This window comes from Mytilus galloprovincialis, chromosome 14 (genome assembly GCF_965363235.1).
Source record: "Mytilus galloprovincialis chromosome 14, xbMytGall1.hap1.1, whole genome shotgun sequence".
NCBI lineage: Eukaryota > Metazoa > Mollusca > Bivalvia > Mytilida > Mytilidae > Mytilus > Mytilus galloprovincialis.
The window spans coordinates 29,175,486-29,185,346 of NC_134851.1; the positions used below are offsets into that span (position 1 = coordinate 29,175,486).

At 33.0% G+C, this 9,861-nt stretch overlaps 2 protein-coding genes across 2 annotated transcripts; both read left to right on the forward strand.

The window, feature by feature from the left end:
* The first annotated feature begins 1,258 nt into the window (after positions 1–1,258).
* On the forward strand, positions 1,259–6,249 carry LOC143059203 (uncharacterized). Its single transcript, XM_076232690.1, has 5 exons — positions 1,259–1,903; positions 2,720–2,851; positions 3,510–3,660; positions 4,229–4,475; positions 5,596–6,249. The coding sequence occupies exons 1-5, from the start codon at positions 1,403–1,405 to the stop codon at positions 6,140–6,142; spliced, it is 1,578 nt and encodes a 525-aa protein (XP_076088805.1). The 5' UTR covers positions 1,259–1,402; the 3' UTR covers positions 6,143–6,249.
* Positions 6,250–6,520: 271 nt separating this feature from the next.
* Positions 6,521–7,805, forward strand: LOC143059423 (uncharacterized). Its single transcript, XM_076232913.1, has 3 exons — positions 6,521–6,705; positions 7,009–7,266; positions 7,630–7,805. Exons 1-3 carry the CDS (start codon positions 6,546–6,548, stop codon positions 7,803–7,805), a joined length of 594 nt encoding a protein of 197 aa, XP_076089028.1. The 5' UTR covers positions 6,521–6,545.
* The last annotated feature ends 2,056 nt before the right edge of the window (positions 7,806–9,861 follow it).

The following is a 9,861-nucleotide window of genomic DNA, read 5'->3' on the forward strand; positions in this document are numbered from 1 at the left end:
ATTTAGGTCCCCCATAATAATGCAATGAGTTCTATTTATATCTTTGAAAGAAGAAACCGCAATAATATATTGAATATAAGCTATTGCTTCTCTTCATGTTATAATGCTGTATGTTTGTCCTTGATTCATGTTTTGCACCAGTATTAAAGATGTGTATATACGTATACTGAGGAGAGGTTGAATGGAAGTAGTTACATTGAATTTCTGTAAACAGAAACTTGTGTTGAATGTAGAGTTATGTATCAGGAAAAGATTCAAACAGTAAAGCATGCACATGCATGTATGAAGCTTGTCTGCTAGATTTTAATTTTCTGGTAGCCCTAGAAAGAACAGCCCCCCCCCCCCCCCCACACACACACACTATAAAAGTAACGTATATATTTTTTATGTACACCTCTCCCATTGAGAATCGGTTCTAGTAATAAAATACGTTCTCTTTAATAGTTTTGGAGTTGTTAAATGCTAGGCGGCCGTCATAGGTACAGAAATGGTAGGTATCTCGATCACTTCTTTCTCTTTCAATATTTTAGTAATTTATTTATCCCTTTTACTTTGTAAGGGTATGCGTGAATATAGAAATTATCATTTATAAATTACCAAGAATTGTCTGCCAATCTGTCTTCATCTTCGCCGTCTTCTGGTTCTGACTCGTCAGAATTTGAGTTGTACGGCTCAAACTGGTATGGGATAATCCCAGGGTTGATCTGAGCCCCTGCCATGGCACCAGTAGCTTCTTCTAACTCCTCGTCCGAACCTGAGCTCCCGTTTTCTCCCATTTCAAATTCCGATGAACCACAGGACAGAGACAATTCATCAGAATCACTCTCAGAACTGTCGTGGTTATCGTCTTGATGTTTCGAAGTTGATGCAGATGCCATTGTTTATATTCTTTGTTCATAATGTGACGTCACGCATTCCTTTCTTGGAAAACCGGAAGTTATTCAGACTGGCACTCGGGACTTGTCGCAGACAGGTGCGATGGGAATGTTTAATGGGATGTAACATGCTTATTTCTTAATATTTTTTGTCGGGTTTTTTTCTATCGGTTTTAAATAATAAGTTCTTTTAAAATTTAATTTAAAAAAAAATAAAAAAAATACGTTCATATGGCACTTAAGTGCCATATCAGTCTAAATGTCGAAATATTTTTTTTATGGTTTTATCTCTTTCAAATAAATTAAGAATTCGATCGCAAAAAACCCGATTTCAAAATTCCGCGTATTAAAAAAGATATCCACACAGGTGAGTTTTGCATTAGTAATCACACCTAAGGCGATTTTATCAATCGGCAATTTCCGGAGAAAAACCGAAGTCTGACGTCACATTGTGAACACATGTACTTCCGATATTGCAAAAAACCATAAACAAACGAGAATATATACGAACGATTTCATCTACGACAATGCCGAGAGGAGATCGCGGAGGTTCAAGTAGAGGCAGTGGGACGAGATGTGTAGCAGCTAATTGTGGGAACACAAATGCGGATGGATTTTCTTTGCATTCCTTCCCAAAAGACCCTAATCTTCGTAGAAAATGGACAGGGTTTGTGAAACTTAAGAGAGCCAACTGGGATGGACCAACGGAGTTTTCAGCCCTATGTTCCGTTCATTTTATCATTGATGACTTCCCATTCAGGCATAGGTTCGAGATTGAACATATGGGTAGAGCCCCGAAGAAGGCGAAGCTGAATGTTGGTGCTGTACCTACTGTACATAGTCCAAGTATTGCAAAGCAAGTTAGCATGGTTAAGGAGAAGCCTCTTGAAACAGAGCAACCTATACCGACGACCCCGAAACACACACTTCCACGTCTGGAGATGTTATCACCCTCAGAGACATCAACATGTCAAAGTTCTCCTCCAAAGAAGATCAGAAGAGGCTATATAAAAAGAGAAGCTGCAAGGGTAAACAACACTTTAAATTTCCATCATTTGTCCTGACTCCATGTCAAATTAGAAATTTTTGAATGCTTCAATTATTGTTAAACAGATATTAATATAATCCAATATTAATTCATAGAATGGATAAGCCTAGTCAAAATAATTATGACGTCTGGCAAGGCTATTTTCATTTTTTTTCTGGGATGCCTTCCTACGACTGCAAGGCTATTTTAAATTTTTTCTCCGACGTAGGAAGGCGTCCCAGAAAAAAATTAAAATAGCCTTGCCAGACGTCATAATTATTTGGACTAGGATAAGCCTTGTATTCATCAGTGACGGATCCAGATTTTTATTTATATGGGTGGTGATGATAGTCCGAATAATTATGACGTCTAGCAAGGCTATTTTTTTTCTTTCTGGGACGCCTTCGTAGTGTCGTAGGAAGGCGTCCCAGAAAAAATTTAAAATAGCCTTGCCAGACTTCATAATTATTTGGACTAGGGTGGTGGACACTTCATTTTTGGGTTCTATTAGCAGTTTGAAAAGGGGGATCAGGCTAAGTTTAAACCACAAATCCCTGTAAATTAAAAAAATAAAACAGATAAATTGGGGCCTGGCCCCCCTCTGATCATTGCTAATAAATGTACTAACTTGACCTTGATACACATACATAACAATTCAACAATTAAGTTATTGGGAATAGCACAACTAATAAAGTACAAATGTAGAAATAACTGCACAAATTAAACAAATCAGATAAGGAAGTTCTCAGACTTCCAAAATTATACACTTCTTGTATTTGAACTCTTTACTATATATGTTAAAATATTTCATTAACAGTTAGTTGCTGATCACTATCAGAATATTAGTACTGTCAGTGAACCAGCTGAGGAGGACAAGCAGGAGACTTCTGTCAGTGAACCAGCTGAGGATATAGATCAACCAGACAACCATGTAATGGATTTTGAAGAGGTATGTTTATTTGCAATATAAAAATGGCAAAAAAGCAAACGCAAAAGTTATTGAATATTCAAAAGATGTGGTATGATTACCAATGAAAAAACTCTCCACAAGAGACCAAATGACACACATGAAATGAATAGCTATATGTCTTCTTCCAGCCTTCAACAATGAACCCATACCACATAAATATTTATGAAGGTGTTATGTATTTTTTTATATTGAAATAAAATATCTTGTATTGATATCCATCAAGCATTAGCAATATCTAATTCTTTTTACTTTGATACCATATAAGTATCTCAGTGACTGTAAATATTTTTTATCCTAAGATAAGACGAGGTTTTGGTTATAAGCTTTATAGTCATGACTTACACTACTTACATTGTGTACATGTATGTATGTAGGGTTACCAGATTATTGATTGAGAACATATTTTCTAAGTTCATGTAATAATTAAATTTTAATATGTTTAGTTGGATTTTCATTCTTTATCTCCTTTCTGTTCTATATGGGATACTTGGAAAAAAATCAAAATGAATGGATTTTTGTATTAATGAAATGTCTAGGACCTCTAAACAAAACCATGATCTTAAAATGACTTATGCATCTGATTTATTGTACAATTAGTTATATAAAGTATGATATTTATAAAATTTAAAAATTGTAGGTAGTAGAATATGAAGTTGATGATCCAAAACCAACTACAGCTTCATTTAGTTGCCAGGTCAACAAAAGACCAAAAAAGAGATCAAAGTATTGCCAGACTAATTCAAAGACCACAAAGTATCAGAAACCTGCAGTGAAAATGAGGACAATTGGTTATTTTCTTTTCTCTTTGAAACCTGTAATAAAAGTTCCTTACTTAAATGGTAGTTAAGTTAAAACATATTTATTTATAGCAACTTATTAATCCCTTTCGGATTCCACTTTGCGGTTGCGAGTGCTGCCTAACATTGTATAGAGGATTAACCTACTCTTACAAAATCTACAGGGGTGTTATATTTGTGTTAGAGATATGACTCTCTCTTAACAATGGTCAGCAATTTTGGGCCCCTCCCGATGGACTATCATTGTTTCTCAAGAACATACTTGCAAGTAGTGTCGAGGGAGATTCAAAAATTTTAAATTGTAGAAATTTCAGCATGTGCACTGCGGTTATACTATTAATTTATTTTATGTAATTTTATTAATTCATTTGTGTTACATGTATGTGCATATAAAGCAAACAAACAGTGTTGAATCTCATGAATTTATTACCAGTGATTATTATTCTTTAACAATTTTTCACTAAACATTGGCTTATAGTCTGAGGAGTAGTACTTTGTAGCAAATTTCATTATAGAAACCTCAGTTTATTGAATGTCTTTATTCTGGTTTATTATTCAGGAACACAAACAGATGGTACAAATGAAATTCAGCCACCAAAGCCCTTGATGAGCGATGCATTTCAGCTGGTCCGACCAGATAATTTGAAACCTTTGACAATGCCAAGAAAGTCCAAAGAACATGCTCGATCATCAACCACCACCATTGATGAACCATTTTCCTCTCCAATGAAAGATGATCAAGAATCAGATCCTAGCTACCAACCTCTTTCACCTTCTTCAGATGATAATGATGAGCAGGAAATGAGGTACAATACTAAATGGGCTTTGCTCATTATTGAAGGCTGTATGACCTATAGTTGTCAAGTTCTGTGTCAGTTGGTCTCTTGTGTAGAGTTGTCTCAAAGGCAATAATACCACATCTTCTTTTTTATAAATATTGCAACAAATCCACTTTTTCAGATTCTAAAGTATATTGAAAGAAACCAGAGGGACAATATACAGTACTCACTGATCAACAACATTGTCAAGTTTAAAAAAGAAACATGTACTGAGTAAATGAAATTTTGTCTTAATGATAATGATTTTTAGGCAGGTTTCACTGTCCTTCTGTTTGACTTTTGAGTTTCAATTTAATTTCACAGTATTAAAGGGGCACTAGCTGTCAAATTCATGTTCACCGATTCTAATCAAATTCTTATATTTGATTTATAACAATGTAAAACATTTACCCAAACTATTAAAAGTCTAAATACATTGTAAAACAATAAGAAAGGCACAGACATGAAAATACGTAGCTCCGTTTCGTGTGTATTTTAGTGTAGACGCCATCTAATTATTTATCGAGTTGACCTCTATAGTCATCCGATGACCATATAAGCGATGTAAACATAAATATAGATATAAATAGATTAAGCAATCACGTGCTGTAGAATTATTCTAGGTCTATTTAATTTTATATGACAGATAAACAATAAATGTTTATCATTGTTTTCACCTGTAATAGATTGTTTATTTGTGGATCGAACCAGTCAATCAAATCATTTACTTTGGTTTCACTTTCAATGTTTACATTCTCTTCCTTTAAATAACTTTACACATACAATTCACGTATTATCCATCTCAAGCTAAGGGGTTAAATTAAAGTTCACATGAATACGTATTAAATGAGGTCGAAGTATTCACTTGCAAGTGAATAACTCGTAATCAATGTTTTTTTGCTTATTTTGACAAAATTGAACATTATTGGCTACTAAAAAGGAATTATTATTTCACTATATGTATTTCATTACTGATTTAGCCAAAAAAAATAATATATTAGGTTTTTGATATATCTCATAGCTAGTGCCCCTTTAAGAGTATTTCATAAATCAATCTGTTGACAAAGATTTTATTAACATTCATTATTGTAAAATTTTATATTTCCAGAAACATACATGTACCTGTAGAAGAAGACAGCAAATTCATTGTGTTCCAATCACATTTAATGGAACTATTTACTACTTGCACAAAATGTATGGCTGATACTGTTGGAGAAATAATGTACACTCGTGGGTCTATGGTGAAAATCAAACAAGAGTGTAAAATATGTTTATATGTTCGTTTCTGGTTTAGTCAGCCTTTTGTTGGAAACAAACCAGCGGGAAATTTGTCAATATCAGCAGGAATTTTGTTCTCTGGATCAGTACCAAGTAAGGCATTGAGGATGTTGAAATTTATGAATATTTGTGGAATCAGCATGTCCTCTTATATGAACCACCAGAAGTTTTACTTGTACCCTGCAATAGGACACGTATGGCACAATTACCAGAACGATTATGCCAACGATATTCAGCAGCAACAAAGATCTGTGACACTTGGAGGAGATGGTAGAGCTGACACTCCTGGACATTCAGCCAAGTTTGGCAGTTATACCATGCTTGATCTAGATGAGGGAGTTGTTGTTGACATTCAACTTGTACAGGATAGAATTTGAATATAAAAAAAAGATGTGGAATGATTGCAAATGATACAACTCTCCACAAGAGATTAAACTGACACAGAAATTAACAACTATAGGTCACTGTATGGCCTTCAACAATGAGCAAAGCCCATACCACAGATTCAGCCAAAAAAAGTCCCCAAAATGACAATTCAAACAAGAAAACAAATTGGCCTTATTTATGTTAAAAAATTGAACAAAAACATATATTAAACACATAAACAAACAACAACCACTGAATAACATGTCTTGTACATGTATTAACTATAAAAAAAAAAAAGTAGATTAACACATTTTTATTAGTTTTATTTTTAGGTATTATTTTTTTTATTGGAAATTTATCTATATTTGTATTGGTTTATCCTTTCAGAGTAACGAAGTCAAAAGCAGTTGCCATATGGAGAAGGAGGGGCTTCAGAGGAGTGTGGAATTTTTTAAGCACCATAACATCAACATAAAAACACTGGTGACTGATAGACATGTCCAAATTAAAAAATGGGTCAGAGAGAATATGGAAGATACCACTCATGCATTTGATGTATGGCATGTAGCTAAAGGTAAAGACAGTTGATCTTTCATGTTTTCATTGACACATTCAAATAAAAAAAATCATTAACAGATGAATTCCTTGAATGATAATTTGACATTGACAATGATTGAAACATCAATGGTTAAACAAAATGACATGGGTCTTGCTCATTGTTGAAGTTTAACAATTAGTGGCAGTTGCCAACTTCTTTGGTTTCTGGTTGAATGTTGTCTCACTATTATGAAAACCAAATGTGACCTTTTGATAAAATAATGAGAATTAATTATCATGCATTAACAGTGTTATAAAATCTTCAATTTTTGAATTGTAGGAATGAAGAAAAAACTATTTGCTTTATCGAAGGAAAAGGATTGTTCAGATGTGTCTCCATGGATCAAGAGCATGGTGAATCATATGTACTGGACCGCTGCTTCATCTGCAAACCTGAATGAAGACTTGATATTAGCAAAGTGGCAATCTATTTCCAATCATATAATTAACATTCATGATGGACATAGCACACTGTTCCCCTCTTGTCAACATGATGATCTGGAGGGAAGGGAAAGACACAAAAAGTGGTTAAAACCAGGTAAATGTACAGTCAAACCTTAATTACTCAAAGATTATTTTTCATTTAACATGCTGGAGGTTGGTCTTGTATGTAAAAATTTACATCTATTTTCATTTCAACATGTTCAAATTTGTAACTTGGATTGTTTTTTGTGATGGTCGTAATATTTAATTTAATAATCAATATAACCTATATAAGTAACAAATGTAATTAAATATATTTTATAAGAAAAGGAATATATTTTACAGAAAAACTTTGGAAATTAGTTGCAGCTGTATTTTTTCCCCTTTATATTATTCTTCTTTTACATAAATTTTCTTCCAAAATTTTTTAATTACTTTAAAGAATTGAAAACTAAATCTTAGTATCATTAATTTTCAGGTTCCAAAGTTTATGAAAAGCTGCAAGACATTGTCAACAGCAGGCAGATGAAGAAGGACATTCCTATGCTGTCATCTGGACAACAGACTTCAGAACTTGAGGGATTTCATTCAGTGGTGAATCATTTTGCACCTAAAATGATTGGTTTTTCATTCCATGGAATGCTTTCTAGGTAAATGTTTAATTGATAATGGATAATTTTAGAATATAGATACATGTATATGAAGATGTGGTATAGTGCCAATGAGACATCTCTCCATCCAAATAACAATTTATAAAAGTAAACCATTATAGGTCAAGGTATAAAAATGACTATGTGCTATGCGCTTTACTCACTGTTGAAGGCCCGAAATATATTACTCAAACGGGTCATATATGAACTTAGTGTGTTGCATGTAGTAAAAATGCATTATCTTATTGGTTTCGTTTTGTCCAGTTATACATTTCTTAAAATGTCTTCATATATGAAAATAAATTTTGAACAGTGCACCATAAGAAACAAACTAAAGTGTTCCAGCTCCAAACCAGTCTATTGTTCAAACGCATGTCCGTCGTCGCCTGTCACCACATTAAAGCACGCTTGCAAGAAAAAATAAACAGAATAGAGATACGGGTACAAAACACATTATAGATAATGTGTCCGACCACCTGAAAAATAAAATTGGTTCAAGAGACAAAGAACGCTACGAAATATTAGATTAATTTTTCGGTACTACCGGGCTTATCACAGCCCAATAACAAGATGAATTTAATGAAAACGCAACAAGCATCTGCCGGTTATCCAAACGTCAACACGTACTTTAAAAAAAATATATATAAATGTGAATTAAATATCTATAAAAATTTGTATTTCAGTCACTTATTAATATGAACATCAAATAAAAATCCGACATTAGATATATTTCTCTGGTGACAAATTTATTATTTACAAGAAATATACACTTGAGAAAATACTTCTTCATTCAGATTTTTTTGTTAATAAACAACAAATGGAAGTTTTTAACGACCTTGACTGGCTATACAGCCCTTGCACGGTCGGCCCTGGCTTGCGCCTTTTTGGGCATTAAATAATTTATATTTTCACCATGTGGTAATTGATAATGATAAGAAAGTTTGATAAAAACAAAAATTTAAAAAGCAAAAATTTGGATAAATAAATGAATAAAAAAGTAAAAAAATTAAGATTAAGTAGATAATAAAATAATAAAATATAATAAAAGAATATAAAAATAAATATAATAAAGTAATATAGAAATAATTTTGTAAAAAAATAAAAATAAAATAAAACAAAATAAATAAATAATTATTAAACATGGAGCCACCGAAAGTAGGAACAGGAGGAAAGCTTGGCCAAGCAAACAGCAGTGAACGGCAGCAACGTTGTCCTGGTACACCAGCAGCCAAGTAAAGAGCGGATAATTTTGATATGCCAAATTGTGTATGTGAATTTATATGCCAAATATCATGTATAAACCACAATAAGCCTAAATTTGTGTATGTGAGTTTTGCAAAAATAATTAGTGGGATGTTTTGTATGTACTAGAAAAAAAGAAAAGTGAAATAAAATAAAATAAAATAAATAAAAAACCAAAGGGTGTATGTAAATTTTGACTGCTTTGTGCTAGCCTACCGTAGTTGCAGGACTTTAGAGTGCTAGTACACTGGAACACTTATCCGCAGGAAGACAGCGCCCCACGCTAATTAAAACTGGATTAGCGCAAACCAGATCTTGCGAAGTACCATTTTTTAAGTCTTAGATTTATATAATCAATATAATCCACGGTCATGCCTGACATATTTCCCAAAACGGCACGTGCCGATGAAATCTTCAATAACTCCTTAAATGTTAAAATAATTTAATAAAAACAAAAATTATTAAATGGAGAATTAAATTATCTATCGAATGCATACCTCCACCACTCACTAAAACATATAGTTCATGTCCTGAGTGCACTCAGGAGGTCCTGAGCGGTGTTTAGACGTACCGGTGTGTACAAACAGTTTGACTATGAATAATATGTTTTTTTCGGCGACTGTTTTTTCGTCATGTGTTTGGTATTTCAATTGGTTTATAAAACAAATTATGGATATCAATAGGTCAATCGGGAAAAAAAATTCCATTTATCATAAAAAGCTTCACAAGTTCCAAGAAATGGTTTGACACGAAATAAAGATATGTATCTGCTTTTAAGCTATTCTACAAAATATATATATTATAACGTTACTTAAAAC

Bases quoted from the DNA above. Each gene is read 5' to 3' on its own strand.
- LOC143059203 (XM_076232690.1), top strand. From the start codon at position 1,403: ATGCCGAGAGGAGATCGCGGAGGTTCAAGTAGAGGCAGTGGGACGAGA. The intron at 1,904-2,719 runs GTAAACAACACT...TTTCATTAACAG, and splicing joins TAAAAAGAGAAGCTGCAAGG to TTAGTTGCTGATCACTATCA. The intron at 4,476-5,595 runs GTACAATACTAA...TTATATTTCCAG, and splicing joins AATGATGAGCAGGAAATGAG to AAACATACATGTACCTGTAG.
- LOC143059423 (XM_076232913.1), top strand. From the start codon at position 6,546: ATGGAGAAGGAGGGGCTTCAGAGGAGTGTGGAATTTTTTAAGCACCAT. The intron at 6,706-7,008 runs GTAAAGACAGTT...TTTGAATTGTAG, and splicing joins TGTATGGCATGTAGCTAAAG to GAATGAAGAAAAAACTATTT. The intron at 7,267-7,629 runs GTAAATGTACAG...ATTAATTTTCAG, and splicing joins CAAAAAGTGGTTAAAACCAG to GTTCCAAAGTTTATGAAAAG.